The sequence below is a fragment of the Ursus arctos genome, unplaced genomic scaffold, assembly GCF_023065955.2.
Source record: "Ursus arctos isolate Adak ecotype North America unplaced genomic scaffold, UrsArc2.0 scaffold_24, whole genome shotgun sequence".
In the NCBI taxonomy this organism is placed as follows: Eukaryota; Metazoa; Chordata; class Mammalia; order Carnivora; family Ursidae; genus Ursus; species Ursus arctos.
The window spans coordinates 33,741,995-33,764,326 of record NW_026622919.1 but is presented as its reverse complement, the minus strand read 5'-3'; the positions used below and the strand labels follow the sequence as shown (position 1 = coordinate 33,764,326).

Genomic DNA, 22,332 nt, shown 5'->3' with positions numbered 1-22,332 from the left:
AGAAGTCACTTTTGTGAGAAGAAATACTCATTCTCAGGGATAAGGCTTTTGAGCACCAGATTCCACCGTAGCACAGAAATGGACCCTCTACCTAGTGGAGTGGAATTTGTTATACAAAATGATCTTACTGCTGAATGCGGAAATAAAATTGAGTTTGTGGCATGTTAAGGGTGGGGGGAAGGAAAAATAGCGCAAACCTAGCCCCCAAATCAGACATGTTATGATATAGATCATTTGGCCTGTATTCCTTTTATTTTAAGTTGATTTCAGCTTTTTAACTCTTTATGTTCAGTAATTTAAGTAGAATTTTGACTTCCCTTTCCTCTTAGTTTCTTTATTTTAAAATAAGTAAGGTAGCTATGAATAGGAAAGAGGTTATGAACTTACATTTACAGTTAGCTCATTTTTTCTTTGTATGCTGTTACTTTTTAGGTTGTAGAATCAAATAAAAATTGGATAAATCTTGAATCATATTTTTTTAGTCATAGACGTCAGTATCTAATTGTACCTTCTTGATTCAACTGAGCATTGTACAATTCTGCAAAGTACTTATGAGTTTTTATGTGTGTTTCCTGAATCTAGGTGAAAAAATACTCAAAATTGTCCTTGAATTTTATTTATTTATTTATCTATCTATCTATCTATTTATTTATATTTATTTTTTTGTTCTTCTTGAATTTAATTCTAGCTTTGTTTCTGGTGTTGATCGTTTTTAAAACTTAGAGCTATGCTGTTTTTATAATGCAAAGAATTGGCTCTCTTTTTCAAATAAACTTTTCCATATATATGTATCTATATAGATATATATACATCTAAGGTAGTGACTGAAGTTCTATGAATGAATTCCTATGATGTTAACGTTTAATTCACTATATTTGTGGGGAGGAGAGGAAACTAAGTCTACTTTTGTATATACTTGAAATTTGCCACAATAAAAAGATAAAGTCTCTCACTCTTTCACACTCTCTCTTTGCTACTCTCTCTGCCCTTAAATGGGCAGAAACTATTAATCATCTGGTGTCTCTTTTTGCTCCATACTTCATGAACTTAGATAAATTGTTTCCTTTTTTTTTTTAAAGTCACAATTCCTTGATTTCTAGAGTACGTATGTTATGCCTCGTTATAGACAATTTGGTAATTATTTATTAATTAAATGAATTATGTGAATTTGAGTTACGTACTTTGAAATTAATATTAGTTCAAGATATACATATCCCATTGTTGACTTGGCTTCTTATCTCAGTTCTCAGACCATTTTGTTTTTGCTGAGTTTTTGAATTCTTTTTAGCATGTCCTGTACTGAAGTGTTTAAAGAGAATAATATTTGTCCCACAATGAATACTTGGTTTGTCATTTTTAAAATTTTCACATAGATTCAGATTTACAAAAAAAGTTATAAGACCAGTAAAGGGAATTCCTGTATACCCAGATTTCCTTAATGTTAGCAGTCTAACTTATTTGCCTTATTATTCACGTTTTCTCACTCTGCCCACACGTGCATGCAGTTACAGAACACACACACACACACACACACACACCATATTTTTCTTAAATTGTTTCAAAGTAATTTGTCGACTTAGTAACTTCTTATTCCTACAGATTTCAGTATATAAATTCTAAAGGCAAGGATAGTCTCTTCTATAACCATAGTATAGTTATGAAAGGAAGAGATTTTAACATTCACTATTTTTTTTTTTTGATGTAATTGTTGTCTGTAATGAGTTCTCTACTTGTGGCAGAGCCCTTAGTGCACCACAGATTACCCCACCTGCTGTTTTTCCCCTCCCCACCTACAGTTCTTTTTTTCCCATTCCTCCCTCTATTCTTTCTCTTGCTCCCTATCAACAGATCACCGTGACCTATAAACACTTTGATAATAGGATTAAGAACTTTGTGGTTGGCTGTTGCTAGATTACAAGACTTCGTACTCCTAAGCCACTTTCTGACGGGTTTGTTGATTATATCCAGAAATTGAGATAGTGGACTTTCCTTACAATTCTTTTACTTTAAGTCACCCCAACATTTGGTCATAGAATTTTCAGAATACAATTTGTGGTTTTATTATCTTAAAATTGAGCATTTTCATGGAAATACATGTATTTTGCCTTACCAAAAGTAATATTTGTTTTATGAGAACAAGATATGTTCCTTTAATTTCTGTTTTTGATATATGCTGAGATTTGAACCAAATCCCATACATTTCATGTCATTAGATTTCATCCCATTAGATTTTAAAGGCTATATTTATTTCATTTTTATTAAATTTTTTTACTGTGACCAGTTCTCAATCTGCAGTTAGCTAATTTGCATTAATTCCATTAAATGTTATTTACTGAGAATTTTGATTGCCATATTAAGGTCACCCAAGTGATGAGCAAATGGGCTTCTCATTTTCCAGGCTCTCTTCATTCTGGAAATTGCAGTTTACTCTAACTTTGCTTCTATGACCTGCCTTTGCTAGCATTTAGAAAATAAAATTAATAGGAAGTATTTAAAATGGATTATGTAGAAATAGAACACAGAGCTGACTCATTTATAGACTTGTAAGCTCTGTGACTACTTCCAATATACCTGATAATGTATCTAATAAAATTATATACCTACCTCAGTTAGATCAGCATTTATTTATTCCATGTCCTAGATATTTCGCATAAAGTCAAAATAAGCATAAAAAGTTGTATTTCTAGCACAGAGATTTCTAAGGGTTGCCTAAGATCCTGTATTTAAATATTTAAATTGAGACAGAAGCCTCAGTTCAAACCTCAAGGGGATAAAACGTGTGCTTACCATATTTTACATCTGCCTTCTTATTTTTGGAAATATACATCCCTGGAAGCCTGTGCAGTGTCAGGGACCATCTGCCTTACTCCAAGATACGCACAAGGCCAGTAGAACTGCAAATGGCAGAAGACAGATGTATTTACACCTTCATGTTCTGTACCTTGAAGCAGCACTTGGAGGAAATAAGGCCTATTTTGGCAACAGCTGTTGCTTAACCTGACTACAGTATACACCGAGGAAGGCAAAAGAAGTGCTGGAAATCATTTGGTTCAACAATCACTCATTCAAACAGAGTCCAAATTCTTCCAGTCTAAGACTGGAGGATTGGAAAGACCTCCATCATGTTTTTATTTTCTGTACATAAGAATAGGTCTCATCTAGTAAAGTGAAACTGGGTGCTAAGGAATTGCTCATTATTTTGGAGTGTTAAGTATTTATAGTAGGGATTTGTTAAGCAGCATTTCATGGATGTTTGGTTGAATTAATGAATCAAGGAAGTGATAAAAAATTTTTTGAATGCTTCCTATGTAAAATTTTACTAAGTAGATGATTCTTCATCAGTATGCTTAATTTTATGTACATTAAATCTAAAGTTATTAATATAGACACCTCATTTTTTAGGCAGAGAGAGCAGTAAATTTCAAAAACAAATCAGAGTAATTTCATGGGAGTGAAAAATGCATACATTGGTAATGAAGTCACTTCCTTGCTCTTAACTAACTGACCATTTTTAGTGAAGTAAACACAAGATGATTTTTTGTCTTTCATAAGTTTCCTTTTTCTTAAGTAGAACAGCTTCTGTTCCTTTTCCCTCTTCCCATCTTTAGATTTATTAATTTCTTTGGGAGCAATTTGAAGTGGGTGTCAGGAACCTTGGGCCCAACTCTGTAGAAATAGGTTAGGTCACGTAGGGGAAGGTTATCGACTTAGAAATCTGATGCCCTGACTTCTCATTTGGTTCTGCTATCTATTACCAGTGTGTCCTAGGTAAGCTGCCTTACCTGAAGAATACAAGTTTATATGTATGGATTAAGATCTTTCAGCTGTACATTGTATGAGTTCCTACCAGGCCTAATTACCTAATTTCTAAGCCTCATGCACTGTTGAGTCCTAGGCCAGTGCTGAACAAGAGCTTCATTAGGAAAACAGAGATGATTGTTTTTACTTAGAAATGGAAATATTTGATAGCATTTATTTGATTGTCTCTACTTGAAATTTGTAGACCAAATTTGCTGTAGAGCTTGCTAAATCAGTAAATGACATCGGCATATAGTAGGTCTTAAAGAGAAGTCTACTCCTTCTTCTTCTAATTCAGCTAGGTCTACCTTGGCTTATCTACACAGTTTGGCCTGAGCCCCAAACCTTGTAGGGGAAGTTCTGAGAATTAAATGGCAAAGATTTGGAGAAAGACTCGCCAGATACAGTAGTAGATCATAATTCTCCACTTCCCAGCCCTGGCTTGTATAGGTGTTAGTTTTGGATAGCTAAGCTATAAATCTTTGGTCCCAGATATAAAATAATGGACAGAGCACTTTCATTAGAATGGATATGGATAAATCTGCATGTACAATATACTTAACACAGTTTGAGTTTACAATTTTTGGGCTCCATCGGTAGAGTACTTAAAGTCCACCTATGGTTTGCATATGTTTACTTGCATATGTTTGTTCCACTTTCCATAAACCTGTGGACTTTGTGGTTTTTGAATGAAGGCCACTATTTAAAATCAGCAGGTTTAACTTTATACAGAAATTTGACAGTCTGTGCTACTCTAGTCTCTTTTCTGCAACGTCTGGCAGAATTTGAACATTATCTAATGTTTTTCTTTCTTTTTTTTTTTAAGATTTTTTTTTTTTAATTTATTTATTCGACAGAGATAGAGACAGCCAGTGAGAGAGGGAACACAAGCAGGGGGAGTGGGAGAGGAAGAAGCAGGCTCCTAGGGGAGGAGCCTGATGTGGGGCTCGATCCCATAACGCCAGGATCAGGCCATGAGCCGAAGGCAGACGCTCAACCGCTGTGCCACCCAGGCACCCCTATCTAATGTTTTTCTAATGAAAATCTTGAGTTTGTAATTTAAATTTGCATGTTGAGTATTTCTCAAATTAGGCAGTGTAGCTCTCTGTTTCAGCTTCTGTTTTCCCTACAGATCACTAATTTGAAAGCCAGCAGTGCTATAGATCTCTTTAGTAGGGAGTGATTAAAATTAAATGAATGGAAACTTTAACATAACACTTGAAAAAATGACACAAGGACTAATTTGCTCGCATGCATGTGGGAATTGTGTGTCCATTTCAGTAGCTACTTATGAGGAGGGGGGTCCATAGAATGTGGCAGTCATTAAAGTTCCTGGAATATATTGGTAGAGAATATGGTTTTACTTTACAATTTTACACATAGTGTTGTATAGCATTTTCTCTATTTTTTTGGTGTTTAGTACATTTGATATTTATATGGGCTTATTCCTTTTTCAGTATTATTGAGAAATAATTGACATATTACTATAAAAGTTTAAGGTGTGTAACGTGATGGTTTGGTTTGCATATGTTGTGGAATGATTACCAAAATAGTTCAGCTAACATCCGTCTTCTATTGATACAGTAAAAAGAAAAGAAAGAAGAAAAGAAAAAAGGAAAAACACTTTTTCCTTGTGATGAGAACTCCTAGGGTTTACTCTCTTTACAGCACAGCAGGGTTAGCTGTAGTCATCATGTGGTACATCACATCTCTAGTACTAATTTATCCTATAACTGGAAGTGTGTCCCTTTGACAGCTTCCTCCAGTTCCCCCTTCTCCCACCCTGTGCATCTGGTGACCACAAGTGTGATCTCTTTTTTTATGAGTTTGTTTAAGATTCCACATAAAAATAAGATCATATAGTATTTGTCTTTCTTTGATATATTTCACTTAGCATATTGCCTTCAGGGTCTTTCCATGTTGTTTCAAATGGTCGATTTCTTCAATTTTTTATGGCTGGATAATATTCCACTGCATGTATGTATGTGTGTGTGTGGGGGGGTGGGTATATATGTGTGTGTGTGTGTATGTGTGTATGTGTGTGTGTATGTGTGTGTGTGTGTGTGTGTGTGTGTGTGTGTGTGATATATATATCACGACATTTTTATCCATAGTCCATCAGTGGACACTCAGGTTGTTTCCATGTCCTGGCTGTGGTAAATAATGCTATGAACATGGGGGTGCATATCTTCTTGTGTTTGTGTTTTTATTTCCTTTGGCTATATTCCCAAAAGTGGAATTGCTGGATCATAGGGTAGTTCTGTTTTTAATTTTTTGAAGATCCTCCCTACTGTTTTCCATAGCGGCTGCACCAAATTGTAGCCTGACCAACAATACGGAAGGGTTCCCTTTTCTTCACATCTACGACAGCATTGTTATGTCTTGTCTTTTTGATGATGGCCATGCTAACAGATATGAGGCAGTAACCCATTGTGCTTTTCATTTGCATTTCCCTAATCACTACTGATGTTGAGACCTTTTCATGAACCTATTGGCCTTTTATATCTCTTATATGGGAAAATGTTTATTCAAGTCATTTGCCCATTTTGAAATTGGGTGGTTTTTTGTCATTGAGTGCATGTGTTCTTTATATTTTTGGATATTAACCCCTTATCAGATAGATGGTTTGCAAATATTTTTTCCCATTCTGTAGGTTGTTTTTTCACTTTGTTGATGGTTTCTTTTGCAGTGCAGAAGCTTTTTACTTTATTTTTAATTTAGTTGCTTGTACTTTAGGTGTCATATTTTAAAAATTATTACTAAGACCTATGTCAAGGAGCTTTTGTTCCTGTTGTTTTCTTCTAGAAGCTTCATGGTTTCAGGTCTTACATTTAAGTCTTTGATCCATCTTGAGTTAATTTTTGTGAGTGGTGTAAGATATGGGCCCAGTTTCATTTGTTACATGTGAATATCCAATTATCCCAGCACCATTTCTTGAAGAGACTGTCTTTTTTCCATTGAGTATTCTTGGTTCCCTTGTCAAATATTAGCGGACCATGTTCACCTGCGATTCTGTTCCATTAGTCTATTTGTTTTCATGCCAATTCCATACTGTTTTGATGACTATAGCTTTATAGTATAACTTGAAGTCAGGAAATACAATGCCTCTTGCTTTTGTTCTCCTTTCTTAGAATTTCTTTGACTATTTAGGGTCTTTTGTGATTCCATATAAACTTTAGGGAAGTTTTTTTCTACTTCTGTAAAAAATGCCATTGGAATCTTGATAGGGATTGCATGGAATCTATAGATAGCTTTTGGTGGTATTGACATTTTAACATTAATTCTTACAATCCACGACCACAGGATCCCTTTCCATTTATTTGTGTACTTTCTTGATTTCATTCATCAGTGTCTTATAGCTTTCAGAGTAGAGATCTTTCATCTTGTTAGTTATATTTATTCCTAAGTGTTTTATTGTTTTTGATGCTATTATAAGTGGGATTGATCCCCTTGTTTCTTTTTCAGAAAATTTGTTGTTAGTATATAGAAACACTACTGATTTTTGTATGTTAATTTTATATCCCATAACTTTACTGAATTCATTGATTAGATCTAACAGTTTTTTGGTTGAATCTTTAGGATTTTCTATAAATAAAATTATGTCATCTGCAAACAGAGACAGTTTTACTTCTTTTCTTTCCAACTCTGATACCTTTTATTTTTTTTTTCTTCCCTGATTGCTCTAGCTAGGACTTCCAGTACTATATTGAAAAAGAGTGGTAAGATAGGAACATTGTCTTGTTCCTGATCTTAGAGGAAAGGCTTTCAACTTTTCACCATTGAGTGTGATGTTAGCTGTGCTTGCATTTAGTGTGTTAAGATATGTTCCTTCTGTGCCTAACTTGTTAAGAGTTTTTAATCATGAATTGATGTTGAATTTTGTCAAATGGTTCTCCTGTGTCAGTTAGACGATCAGGTGACTTTTTTCATTCTACTAAGTGATGTATCAAATTGATTGATTTGTGTTACGTTGAGCCATCCTTACATCCCCAGGATGAATCTCACTTGATCGTTGTGAATGATCCTTTCTCATGTGCTGCTGAATTGGGTTTGCTAGTGTTTTCTTGAGAATTTTTCCATCTTATATTCATTAGGGATATTGGCCTGTAGTTTTCTTTTCTAGTGGTGTCATTTTCTGGTTTTGGTATCAGGATTATGCTGGCCTCACAAAATGAGTTTGGGAGTGTTCCATCCTCTGCTTTTTTGGAAGAGTTTAAGGATTGGTGTTAATTCCTTAAAAGTTTGGTAAAATTTGCTAGTGAATCCAGTAAAGCCATCTGGTCCTTAGCTTTTCTTCATTGGGGGATTTTTGATTTCTGATTCAATCTTCTTACTATTAATTGGTCTGTTTAGATTTTCTATTTCTTTGTTATTCAGTCTTGGTAATTTGTGTTTCTAAGAATTTTTTCCTTTTCATCTAGATTGTCCAGTTTGTTGGTATATAGGTGTTCCTAGTAAATATGGGCTCATTCTGATGTCTGTTATGTGATAGAGTCTGAATTCTCATGAGACATGATCAATTGAAAAACAGGACTTTCGGAGTATGTTCATAGAATTTTTCTCTTAGAGTTCAGCTAGTTCTTTAACACTGAAGATGATTAAGCCTAATCATTTATACCTTTTAGCACTAGGGTCGGGTTAGAGAAAACTTTAGCACATTCAAAATCAAATCTAGTTTTACTTTTTCCTTGCATTTAAAAAATCTTCACGTTTGCCTTCCATTCAGCTAGTAAGAACAAAGCTTTTGTGGTATTATGTGGCATTCAACAAAATGAATCAGTGTTTAAAAACTTACATGGCATTACTGTTATGATATAAAACACAATTCCTTCTTGTCTTCTGAGAATCTCCAGAAGAAACCCGTTGAGAACTAATGGTCAAGTCGTTTCACGTTGCACTATAAATAAGTCTATAAAAAATATTTCTGGATTTTTAATCTCTTGGCCAGTCCTGATGTTTTTCAGTCAGGATTCAGCTCAAAAAGAATATAATTGTGGCAGAGCGAATAGGTTTTGTATGGAAGGATTGTTAAACCTGCTGAAACTTAATAGTGTTTAGAAAACACAGAAATTCTTAATATCTGAACATCATAATTTGAGTTGCATATGTTAACACAGACTATTTTAATTCAACATACACTCCCACTCACATACTGTCTTCCTCCTTCTAACTACCCTCATATAAAACTATAACTGGGATTTTAAAGGGGGAGGGAAATCATAGGTGAAGACAGCTGGATCATAGGCCTGTCCTTTGTGACTTTATATTTTCATTCTTTTGCTACTGAGGAAAGATGAAGCAGGCACATTTCAAAAGAACAGCTGACACTACCCATACAAAGTCAGTAATTACGTCAGTCACTCTAATTCTTTGGAGTTTGTGGCTCTTCTTTTACATGTATGTGGCAGAGGTCCAGTTTGTAGGGGTGGGTAAGAAGTGGGTAAGTGGAGATTGGGAACATGCCAAGTGTATACTAAAGCGGGTCCTCATTCAGTTTCTCCCCGCCCTCTGTTTTCTCCTTGAGCTATGTTAGCCAGTTGATCCTTATTTGATCGAAGAAGGGCTACTTTTAACTCACGCAATTGGGTTACGTTATGAACAGTGAGAACTGTATTGTCTTTAAATCTGACAAGGCTGCTGCTTAGTGTAGGTCTGTCTACTACAGTGTCTGGAGAGTTCACTGTGCATTTTAGGATTGTGGGGAAGGAGATGGCTGTTGAAATCTTTCGTTGCTATTGCCTAGAAAGGAAAATCTAGGACTTTTTTTTATAAGCTTGTGTGTAATTTGTTTGGCAAATACATGTTTCCTTTTGATACATAAGGAAACCTTAACCTAGAAAAGGGTATTTACTGGCGCTATAGGTAAGGAACATCAGCTGGTCTTTTGAAACGTAGAAACGTGAAGGTTTTGTTTCATTTTTGTTTGGTTGGTTTTGGGGATCAGTAGAGAAGCCTTTTAAGGCATAAAGGATGAAGATAAAACTTTCAAATGTTTTACAACAAATAAGCTGCAGTCTGATATTTGGAATGAGATGGGAGACTGTTCAGTGTTGACATAATATACACTGAAGAGCCACTCATGTCTAGATGTTCCAGATGGTCAGCGCCTGTGTCAGAATCATTTGAACTGTTTGACTATTTCGTGTGCCCTGCCTAATGAAGAAACTTAAAGGAAGTTGGGTACTGTATGGCAACAATAGCCTCTTCATTTCGGAAGCATTTGTGGGCATATGGAAACATATGGAAGCTTCCATTTTCTGATCCTTTCTGCATGGCATTATCGTGTTATTGAGATTAGAGTCTTCGAGTGCTCTCAGTTATTTAAATCAGCGTTCGTCAGAGTGCAGCGTGAGCTCCGGTAACACTTTGTTCCTGATATAATTTGTGAATCGTGAAATCAGATAAGGGGATTGTGACTAACTTTTTTGTCATTAATGAAATAGAATGAAATAAAATGCAGTTTTGCTACTCGTTCTGCAAACAAGCAGCTTTGGCATGAGCTAGAAGCTTGTTAGAAATACAGAATCTCAGGCCCCGCTCAGACCTACCCCGCCAGAATATGTGTGATCTTCATTGTAATGAAATCCCAGCTTTAATGTTTATAATACATTGAAATAGAAAATAGTAAAGTTGATGACAGACAAAAACCATGTTCATTAAATCATCGTTTCAATTTATGTGTATTCATGTATACGCCAGCTTGCACCTTAAAATGTATTTCTACGGGTCACGATTAAAAAAAGTCTGAACATCCACCGTTTTAACGTGGATAACAACATCCTATCTTTGATTGTGGTCGTATGAACTATGAGAGAGATTTCCTTGCTTTGCGCTGACACCATTTCTGATGTTTCTTTTCTTTTTTTTTCAATATCTCAATTCTTCCAACTCCTTCTTCCCTCTCTGTTCCCTCCTTTGTTTCTTCTGTGCACCCAGCCCTCAGAATTGTGCTCTGTGTTGTGAAAATATTTTACCCACATTTCCGTTTGTGAAACTCAATCCACTGGCAGATGAATGCTAATCAAATAGCAGGAATTTTTATTGTTATAATGTTTTTAGCCCCAAAGTTGAAGAGGAAAATACCCAGGTTTTGCCAATGTGCTTTCCTTCTCAATCTGTGTCTCACTTCCACATGTGAGATACTCTAGCAACATTTGGTTGGGGATATAATTAAATCAGCCCATCTTCTTTGTGTGCGAATATGCATAGCGTGTCTGAAACGACAGTGAACAGAATATTAATAAGAAATACGTGTAACCACGAAGTCTGACTTTGTATCTCCAGTTGTATTTAAAATAAGCAATGGTGGCTGTCATTTCCGGTATCCAACCTAGCCCAAAGCAGGCCAGGTGGAAGAAGCCAACCTCTATCACTATTAAGAGAAATGCTGACTTTCTGGAATGTGACCCTACGTGGAAATAAATCATACTACTTTTATTTGGTGTTTGATCCTTTGGCCAGCAATACACAGTTCAACGTACTTTAAGTAGCTTGGAAAAGATGTGCTTCCTTTCTGTGGCTCTGAGGCTGCAACCAATGAAGAGCGAATAATGCTTATCAAATTTTTTATTGTGTTCTCGCTAGCTGATTTTAAACATGTTGTGTCCTACACCCACACATCTGTTGCTACTGATCCCACTCTTTTCTCCATCTGATTATTCCATATAACCTGTACTTTGTTTTAAGGGCCTCCGAAGTGAAATTTATTTTATTTTACTTTAGAAACCCTACAGGGGTACTCCAGAAAAGGGGGAGAAAGAGAGCATTTTGAAATCGCTAATCCAGTGGAAATTAAGGGACTTGTTATTTCACGTCATTCTGTTTATTGGGTATATCAGACTCGTTAGTATCTACAGCAGAATTGCAAATGATTTCTAATTTTTTCAGTTATTTTATCCATACTCTATAACAGTATGATATACATGTATTTGTTAATGTGAAATGAGTTTTCCTCTAATTTTTTGTGCATTTTCCCCCCTTTTCCATGAAGGCCTTATCTGTTTGGAGCGGGGTGTTTTTCCATAAAAGCTCCATGGTGAGTCCCAGTTCAGTCCCGCATGCCTAATTCATTTACTGTATTCTGAGAAAGTAACTGTTTTATACTTTTGTTTTCAGTTGCATGGCCTGATCACAGATAGATGCACCAAATTACTGAACAATTTGTAGAATGGGACATGAGTGTTGATATTTAACCTTTAAAAGAGCAGGTTTTTTGGTTTCACTTCATTTCTTGAAGAGTCAAATAAAAAAAAAATCACAGATTAATATTTAAAAATAAGAAATTAGAAGGATTCTCTCATAATGCTAGGGTGTAAGACAAGGCTAATACCCAAGTTTAAAGCTTCGAGTATGATAGTCAAAAAAGCTCCCTACACATTGTGCTGAACACTCAAAGATACGATTTATTTTGAAATATAAATATATTTAAGATCTACTAAAAATACCCTATAAATTTTTATTGCATTTTCTTTGGTACCAAAGAAATAGAGTTAGTTCTGTTTTGAAGAGGTTAGGTATTTAAGGATCTACATGAAGAGGACATTTGTGTTTCACATAAGAACTCCTAAATAATTTATTATTTTGAGTTATTGGCACCTATTCACCATAACTTATTTATGTAAGAATTCGTAAATTCTTATATTACAAAGCATAAAATACAATTTTGTCAGTCTTAGATGTGATGGTCACGGAAAAGAAACAGAGCATATTTGATACTTTTATGCAAAGATGTGAAGTAGAATGTATTTAGGAGCTGTTATGTTTAACATACGGCTCAGAGTCAGGGCTCCAGAATCAGACAATCAAGGTCCTAAACACCAGTTCACACACTCCTCCCTATATGATCTTGCGTAATTTTCTAAACACCTACTGTTTCTTGGTTTCCTTATCTATTAAATGGAGTTATCAGTAGCACTTACAGCATAGGTTCATTGTGAGGATGAAATGAACTGACTATATAAAATGCTTAGAACGGTGCCTGGCACATAGTAAGAGCTCAGTAAATGTTAGATGCTTCTGTTGCTATTTCTTGTTTTAGGGGAAAATACTATTTTTGAAAAGAAGCTTTTTAAAATTAGATCATGTGTTTTGTTTTGTTTTGTTTTGTTTTCATTTTTAAGAGTTAAGTGAGCCAAAAGGAAATTTGGGCAGTGTAAAGTATATCAATTTTATAAGTGTCGTCAGAATACTTAAAAGAGTTCTGCACATGTGTGTGTAGTTCTCGTAACTGCTACTGGGAATTGTTCATACTCTCCCATTATCCTAGGAAAAAACCTTCCAGCCGTTTTCCTCCTGGACAAAAAACAAAAACAAAAAACCTGAACTAGTTCTTGAAGGTACACAATAATGTGATGCAAACTAATTTCAGTGGTCATCTGCCACAGGAACATCTGAAAATTTCATTATCATGTAAGAATAGGGCGGCAAATCATAAAAACCTCCTTCCTCCTTGAAAAGCAGCCTCAATTAGGACATAGATTGTGAAACTATTCTAAAGAAATTCAGGGTATAAATGAGTAAAAATTCCGTGCAAGTCAATCTTTATTCTTTTTGTTAACCAGACTTCTTCCCCAAACAAACAAGATACATGGATCTTACTTTGAAGCTTAGACGAACAGTCAGTTTTTAAATGCCAGATTCAACATACGACAAAATTTCTTTGCAGACTAAACTTAGAATTAGATCCCATCTAATTCTAAGAGAGGATAAATTTCTCATTCTCTAAGTACAAAGAAAAAAGTTTTAGTACGTTAATAGAGATTGAAGGTTTAGCATAGAAGTAAAGATGGAGTAACAAATGTTGTATGTTAAATAAGAAAACTCCATTCCTTCAACAGCTTATGTGCTCCTCAAATTTAAGCAAAAGCACTTGTCAACCAGAAATGATTTGAGGTTGAAACAAGATTAAAAGAGCCAGATTAAAGAAAGGGATATATGAAATATAGTCGACTTTTAAATCATTGCCTGTCTTTTAGAAGACTGCTTTGTGGTCTGTTTGATGCCATCGTTAGCTCACAAGAAACTCGTTTTTAGTCACTTATACTAGCCTAAAAGATCCTCCTTTAAAATACGTTCCTTTACTAGTGGTGCATGTTTTTCCCATTAAGATCTTAATGAAACCTCAAATTAAGGCAGCAAAATGAATATAAATTTGACAACTTCTCCTCTCTTGTTTATAAGAGCGTCTTTGTTTTAACAGTTTTTGCTATTTTTCCATGATATTTAGCATTCAACCTGAGAACGCTTTTATTTACCGTTATGAAATAAAACACTATGCCAAATAAATATGTTTATAGTATTTCCAGTTGCAGGGTTATATTTGTATTTTGGAAGAATATGAAATTTTTATAGTTCCTCTTAAAATGTAGTGGACATTTCATACAACTTTTTTTATTATTATTATTACTTTCAAGCTGTAACCTTTGTATTTAGCTAAGATTTTGCTTCTGGTAGATCACAATTTCTACTAATTCTTCATTCTTTGATAAACCGGTTTGTTTAAATTCATGCAGTTGCAGTGAGTCAGTTTAAAATAATGTCTTTCCTTTTGATAACAAAATGAGCTTGTTGGAAAGTTATACAGACCGTCTTCAACATTTTAGCCATTTTATACACTCTGGGGATTATGCATCCTGCAGGATAGTTGAGTTTGAATGACTTTGTAAAATACTGCAAAAGAATCACGCATATAATACTTTTTTAATATAGTAATTTTAAGAGAAATAGCCATTGTGAATTTTTTAAAATGGATTTTGCTTTCAATACTACAAATAAGTAATAAGTATTGAGCTCCCCACATACATGTAGTATTATGTTTAAACTGCTATTTTTGAATTGCTTATCAAAAGAAAAAATATATACATAATAGTGTAGACAAAAGTAGCCCATTTGAATATATCCCATACTCATAACCTGTGTTTGTATTATATAAGCTTAATCTTAAAGAAGAATTAAAACTTACGTATCAAATTATATTTAAAGTTTTAATTAGTGCCAAGACCATTCAGTTTATATGTAAATAGTTCATTTAAACTAATCTTGTTCTTTTGAGAATATTTAAAATATTATGAATTCATTTTTGAAAGAAAAGATTTATATAAAGAGGAGAATCTTACTTGTTAAGCTTACATAAATCTGTTAGATCTTTAAGAATAATTTGTGATAGAATAATTTTAGGTATATTGTTAATATCTATTTAAAATAAAATACTTTCAGTTTCCCTCTTGTTCTTCTCTTAGAAAAATAAAGTTGAGAGTGAGAGACAACTTCTAAATTCCTTTTAAAAGCTCAATCACAGTGAGGAATATAAAGAAAAGTTTTTTTTCTTATACACAAAGATATTATACCACTTGTAATTCTTACAGCAATATTGTGTCTAACATTTAACGTGGAATATTGAGTGTACCCTTAGGTTCTAGAGAAGGAAAGAAGCGGTGCTTCTGTCTCAGTTTAGCTGTTTCCACGCTTGCGTTCTTCTAAACAAGGCAGTGGACCTCATTGCTGCTTTTCATGCCATGTGCAGATACCCCTCTTATGTCCTATTCTGTGAGACATAGTAGATTTACCCAGATGGACATAATTTTTTCTGTAATTTTAAAACAGATATTATTAGAGTTTTGCTTTTTTTCTCTTTGCAGTAGGGTGTGGAGAGAAAAAAAGGCAAGAGAAATTCAATATGTTAATCTGACTGGATTACATAATACAGTTAAAGCCAATGGGTAACTTCAATAGTCTTTGTAAGTATTTTGAAAGATGTCATAATGTTAACGTCCCCAGAACTTCTGATGGCAGTGAAAATGATTCTCAGGCTATGGTTAGATGGTTAGGTCTCCCAAAAGGAGTGAAAAAAAGTGAAACTCCTGAGTTTTAATTTAGTACCTTATTTGTTTTGGGTTTTTTGTTTGTTTCTTTGTATTACTTTTTATTTTACTTTTTGTTATGTTGTTCTCTTGTATCAAGTTTAGAAAATATGATATTTTATGGTCATTATTTTGCCTGATAGGGTGGAGGTTGAATTTGTTCCATTTTTCTTTTACACACTGCTCACAAGTTAAGCCAAATTCTGCTTTTCGTTGTTGAATGCAAGGCTATTTGTGATGGGCTCAGGGGAGTAAAGCAGGAGTTTCCAGTAGAAGGGAGTCCGTCAGCTCCATCAGTTTGTTTTGTTCTTCTTTAAAACCATGATCAACACAACTGAATTTCCGGGCGCCGCATACATTGAAATTTTATTTTTTATATCAGACTATTTAATAAATTAATTAATAAATGGGGGAGGGCCTCCAAACACCCACAGGTATTCTTTTTAAAATGTTTTGTAATGGGATTGATTAAGCCCCTTTTGGAGGATAAAGGGAGTTGTTGAGAGGAAGAAAGAAAAAAAGGGTAGTATTGGAATGCTTTCCTAGAACGATTGGGTCACCAGTACAGAAGTGAACATAATTTACAGGGCTCGTACTTTTATCTTTTGTTCCTTCCACATATGGATCATTTTTCAGTGTTTTATCTTTCTGCCAACAAAGGGTTATTTTGCAATAGAAATATTCTGGGTCATTTTGGAAAAGTTCAATTCTTCCTCCATTCCAAATTCCTTGTTAGTCTTTTTAAAATTTAGGATAAAGGGCTAAGTGAGTCAAAGTGAAATTTTTCTCCCCTTGGGTACAAATACTTAATTAGTAGTAATCTTTTCTTTAGATTATTTCTCCTTTTAATTTTTCTGAAAGTCTTCTAGACACATGCACATATCCTTCTGTTCTGTTCTGTTAAATACCACAGTCATTCCAAATGTAGGTTGATGATAGAAATGACTTGCTATGAGTACGTTCACCAAATATGCTCCCTCCCCAGTACACAGCACGACACCACGTAGAACAGCAAGGTATTCTCAGGGATGAAACCTGTTTGGGGGGGGGCAGAAAGAGAGGGAGAGAGAGAATCCCAAGCAGGCTCCACACCCAGCGCAGAGCCGACGTGGGGCTCAATCTCATAACCCTGAGATCATGACCTGAGCCACAATCAAGAGTAGGACGCTTAACAGATTGAGCCACCCATGTGCTCCGGGGATGAAAACTCTTAATCACTTACTTAAAACAAACTTTTACTAATGTGATTTATTAAGGCCCCATCAGAGGAAAAAGAAGAAATAATATATAAAAATGAAAATGATCATTCTTTACATAATTTTAAGCATACTTTTATCATAAGATACTTATTCTCTGCAGGAGATGGTGAGTTTGTGTAAAGTAATACTGTGTTGATGCTTTTTAGTTGTGTGTTCAGAAGCTGAGTTATGTGTCGCATTATGGAAGTGTAAGAGGTTTTAGCTTTTGATATTGATTGATTAGACTAGAAGCTAATAAACACATACAGAATAGATTTTTGCATGACCAAAGACTAAATTGATATCTTACCATATTTCTACTCTATTACTGTGTTATCAAGGTAACTATCTTGCCTGATAGCAACTGTTTTTCAAGTCTGTTTAAGAGGCATACTTTATATGTGCCATAGTCTCTCTGTAGAAGTGTCCTACCCACCTGTTTTCTCTCTCGTTGCTTACCACGTGCCTTAAAAAAACAAAAACAAAAATAGCATTCAGTAATTTGCAAAGAGCTTTGAATTTGTCCCTGTGAAGCTTATTTGTACATTGTAGTATTATTGTTCCCTGATGGTAATTCTAGTAAAAACACATAGTTACGTAATTGGAAACACCTTTCAGCAAATTCTGGAATGGCTTTTTCTCTCCTTCTCTCTCCAACCTCCCCAGACTCCTAAGGGTTACAAATGACCGAAGGAACTAAAAGATGCTAGTTATAGGAACTTGTTAGCTCAGTGATAGCAGTGCAGTGGTGGGAATAAAGGCTTTGAAGGAGAATTTACACTCTAAGGTATTGTAACAGAGAGCATCATAACCGGGAAGGATAATCTGATGGCGGTTACCCTGATACCGAGGAAAGGTGCGTGTTTGTTCTGGTGTAGGTGGGGTGGGGGTGGGGAAAGTCTTCTTTTCTGGTGGTAGGTTATTGTAGTTGTGGCAGATGCAACCAGGAAGACGTGAAACTATTCGTAGAACCAGATTCATTTCCTCACAGAAACTTTTTTTTTTTTAAACTATGTCTTTATTCCCTGTCAGTGGAAGTCTGTGACCGTTGTTGGTATGTTAGGCATGGGTGTGGTTTTTATAGGTAATGATGTGAAGTGATTAAGAAATGTTAATGATGGAAAGAAGAGGCCTTTTCGTATATGGCAATGTGCATTACCATAGATTTGGCACAAAGGGAGAGGCAAAATGACCAATCACAGTGGCCTCTGACCAGACTTTTTGCTTTCGCTAGCAGGAAGGTGTCAGAGCCGAAGCCTAGGGAAATAAAATATGTGGAAGACTATTTCAAGTGTCATAAGGACCTGGAAACTGAGATTACCAAAGCATAGTCTGTTGTTTTTGAAAATTAGGTGAAGGCTGTGTGCCATAGAGGAGACAGCTAACGCTATCGAGTACCATGATACAGGAAGGCACTGACTTGATTGCTTTACACACTTTCCCTAATACAGTGGTTCTTAAATCTGAGCATGCACCAGAATCTTCTGGAGAGCTTGTCACAAAAAAAAAAAAAAAAAAAAAAAAGAATTACTTAAACTAAAACAAAGCACAGAGTATTAGGCCCTGGGGTATGGCTTGATGAATATTTATTATATTTATATTAAATATTTATATATCTAAATATTTATATTTATATATCTAAGAAGTTCTCAGGTGGTACTTCGAGCCAGGGAGCACACTTAGAGAACAAATAACAAATAATAACAAATATAACAAAAATAAATAACAAATAATGCTTAAAATAACCCTATGAAGTAGGCATTACTATTTATATTTTACGTATTAGCAGTCTGAGCTCTGAGAAGTTAAATAACTCAACCAAACTCACACAGCTAAAAAGTGGCAGCATTCAGGTTTCTTCCTGGCTCCCAAATCCAGTCTTTCTCCACCTAATCATATGTTATTAAAAGATAAAGAGGTAAAGGATAGTGAACAAAAGAAGGTAGAAATAATGTCATTTGACTTTGGAGACAGTACATCAGAGCTCTGGTGTCCAGACTGGGCTGTGATCTCGACCAGTGTGTAGTGAGGCTGTTTTCTGGTGTGTGAATTAGAGAAAGTCTTACCACCATTTATCTGACGTGCTCAGCAGAATTGCCAATGAGCTTTGGGGAAGGCTTTGCCAAATCAAAAGAGAAGAGAAATAATAGAATTTCACAGAAGATGAAAGGTTGATATTAGAAGTTGATGGTATAGAAGTTAATTTGGAGAAAACGGAGAGGAAAGCAAGTACTTTTTTATGGTAGTTACATCAGTGACTTAAGGCATCCCCGAACTTGAAGAACAGAACAGAAATAGACACATCATTTTCACAAACCCATGAAAAAAAATAAACAAATAGTTAGATCGATGAATATAATTGTATTAGAGCATTTGATCTTGTCCCCGTACATCGTCTAACTGTACGTAGCATTGTGGCTGAACCATTTGCAGGGTTTCATCGTGTATCATCTTGTTACTTTCATACATGCCATCTCCATTCAACCGTCCTGTCAATCCCACATCTTATATATCAAAATGAAATGATCAACGATTTTATTATTGTGAGATACTTATCCTGGTTCTGTTGTTCCACTTTAAAATCTTCAGAGAAAAGTTATCCATCTGAAAAGAAGTGACTTGGATTTCACCAACACATACTTCAAAAAGCGGTTAATTTTTGTTGTTTTTTTATGTTACTGTTGTGATAATACTCTGGAATTCTGCACTAATTTTACTTTTTGCTGCAGAACACAATCTCACAGCACCAGTTATTATTTAAGGCAAAATGCATGTCCACATTGGAGGGTTTGAATACTTCGGGGTGGAATTTTAAAGAAAATAATGTCGCTATCTTGAGGTCTGTGATTCCATCATGCTAATTTTTTTACTATCATTTTATTTTTTAAGCAAAGTTAAACCACCTCCTCAAATTTCACCCAGCAAATCGATGGGCGGAGAATTTTGTGTGGCTGCAATGTTCGGGACATCCAGATCGTGGTTTGCAAATAATGCAGGTCTGAAAAGAGAAAAAGGTATGGAGCTTACTGAAGCTTAAACTTGCCACTTGTAATTTTTGTTTCCTGAGGGAAATTCATAGTGGTTCTCCTTGAATAGTCTTGAACCAGTAGTCTCTGAACCCATTTTTCCATTCAGTTAGCGTGTTTCTCCTCAACTACTCAAGCCTCATTATGGGGAAAGGCTATTCTCTCACTGTAAATGTGAAATAGATTGCCTATCTGAATGTGTATTTTGTTTTGTTGGCGGTAATTACCAGTGTCCTCAACATTGTTAATTCCATACCATTCTACATTTTTACATTATATTATGTTTACATTTTTGACAAGCTAATTCCATGCCATTGCCTCTGAGGTGTGGAGGGAAAACCCTTGTCATCCCTATTTTAGAGACAAGGAGCTTGAGATCAGCAAGTTTGAATAGCTTCGCTAAAAGCACCAGTTAGGAAGTGCTGGTATCTGAGTTTGAATCCCCGTTTTCTAAAGCTCCATGTTGACTTTAAAAAACAAACAAATAAAAACCACCACCAACAACTTTGCCGTGTTATAAGGTGAAAGATAAAAACAGGCTTCTGCTTAGAAATAAGAGTCTGTTTTTTTTTTTTAAGATTTATTTATTTATTTATTTGAGAGAGGGAGAGAGAGAGAGAGAGCGAGAGCACGTGTGCACACACAAGTGAGGGGAGAGGCAGAGGGAGAGGGAAAGAGAGAATCTCAAGCAGACTCCACACTGAGCGTGGAGCCTCACACAGGGATTGATCCCATGACCCTGAAGTCATGAACTAAGCTGAACTCAAGGGTCAGACGCTCAACCCACCGAGCCACCCAGGCGCCCCTAAGAGTCATCTTGGGTAACCATTACTCCTTTGAGTTTATAGAGTTGTGTTTTTTAATCTCTGCTTCGATCGCCAAGATCAATACCCAAAATTTTTTATAATTACTGCTTTAGTATGTTACTCCCTATCGTTTGTGTGTAGAGGAGTGCCTGCATTCATGGACCAGGTATTTAATTTTGAACGTTAAGATTGTGCCCTTATTATTTCAGCACTATTAAAGTAGGTCACAAACTGAGTTGTTAGCGAGGCACTTCTCTGCCCAGCTCCACAGGCTGTATTGTTCTTGGCTTTATGCTCAGTACTGGTAGTCAGACATCAGCCCTCTCCCTTGTTATCGCCTTTCTGTGACCCTTTGCTTGGAAATAGGATCTCAGGCACAGCAGGTTCCTTGCCTGAGTGGGAGAGGATGCAGTAAGGTATGCAAGCCTTCCATTTTCTTATCCCATCTTTATTTTTTTGTTACCTCCTTAGTTTTAATGATGCTATCAAAATGACTTTTTGTTACTAGTTAAAACCCTCTGTGAAGCTCGATTTCAAATGCTTCTCCCTTCTGTTCTAATTACCCTTTTAACTTACTACTCCTTTGTGTCCCACTGACTGGTCGTTAGCCATTTTCTCAAATCAGCTGTAATTGATTCCTCTGGCATGAAGATAAGGTGACCCACCCAGCATTCATGAGTGATTTTATATGCTCCTAGGTTTACTGTAAAATCCAAGATAGGGGACTAAACCTGTTTTCGTAGTGAGGACATGTGTACTCTTTATAAAGTCATTTGATTAGATCCATATTCAGCACCTGACCTTGAAGTATGAGTGGTCTTCATTTACCATAGAGACCCATGATCCCATGGAGAGGGAAGAAGAAAGGATTTGGGAGGAGGATATGCGTATTTTTCCATTTATTTGTTTTAATCCAGATTTTAAAAACAAAATTTGGGATGCCTGGGTAGCTCATTTGGTTGTGTCCAGCTCCTGATTTTGGCTCGGGTCATGATCTCAGAGTCATGAGATCGAGCCCAGCGTCAGGATACTTGCTCAGCCGAGAGTCTGTCGGAGATTCCCTCCTTCCCTCTCCCACCACCTCTCCCCACTCAGATACATAAATCAGCCTTTAAAAAAAAATAAAGTTTTCTGAGAGAAAGTAGAGGAGAAGTTAGGCTGATTTAGGCATAGAGAGCCTCTCCTGCAGTTGAATCAGTACATCCCGTGTAACTACATCTTGGTCCATGTGATGTTCCTTTCCAGTCAGGCCTTCCCATCCCACTTGCTATCATTCATTTTTATAATGGGGAACAAATTACATGGCAGAAAAATGCAAAAGGCTGTGAAATATTGTTTCACTGTATTCTAATACAGTGAGAATTTTGAGGATATTTTCATCGTTTTTGAAGTAAATTGCTTAAGACTTGATATTTTGATAGCACAGAGATTCTCATACTCATGAGCATCCACTTCTAAGAAGCAACCTTTAGGCAGGGAGCAGGCACCATGTGAAACATTTCCTGCCATATTTTCTCTCAACAGCATCAGGAACGGACGGAAAGGTCAGTAACTTGTAAAAATTGCACTGTGTTCCTTTTGTGGCTTTATCACACAACCAGGATCT

General features: G+C 35.6%; 1 protein-coding gene across 21 annotated transcripts in view; it reads left to right on the top strand.

The window, feature by feature from the left end:
• BCAS3 (BCAS3 microtubule associated cell migration factor) overlaps positions 1 to 22,332 on the top strand; it is a 578,553-nt gene that overhangs the window by 260,125 nt on the left and 296,096 nt on the right. For 13 of the 21 annotated variants that reach the window (XR_008961213.1, XM_057317872.1, XM_057317866.1 and 10 more), the window contains 2 exons: positions 11,789 to 11,833; positions 19,784 to 19,908. Coding sequence is in view for 20 of the 21 variants with exons in the window: in XM_057317872.1 (XP_057173855.1) it covers positions 11,789 to 11,833; positions 19,784 to 19,908 (170 nt within the window). In the remaining variant the exon portion in view is untranslated. The remainder of the gene's footprint in view (positions 1 to 11,788; positions 11,834 to 19,783; positions 19,909 to 22,332) is intronic. The other 8 variants (XM_057317873.1, XM_057317874.1, XM_057317870.1 and 5 more) reach the window with 1 other exon arrangement.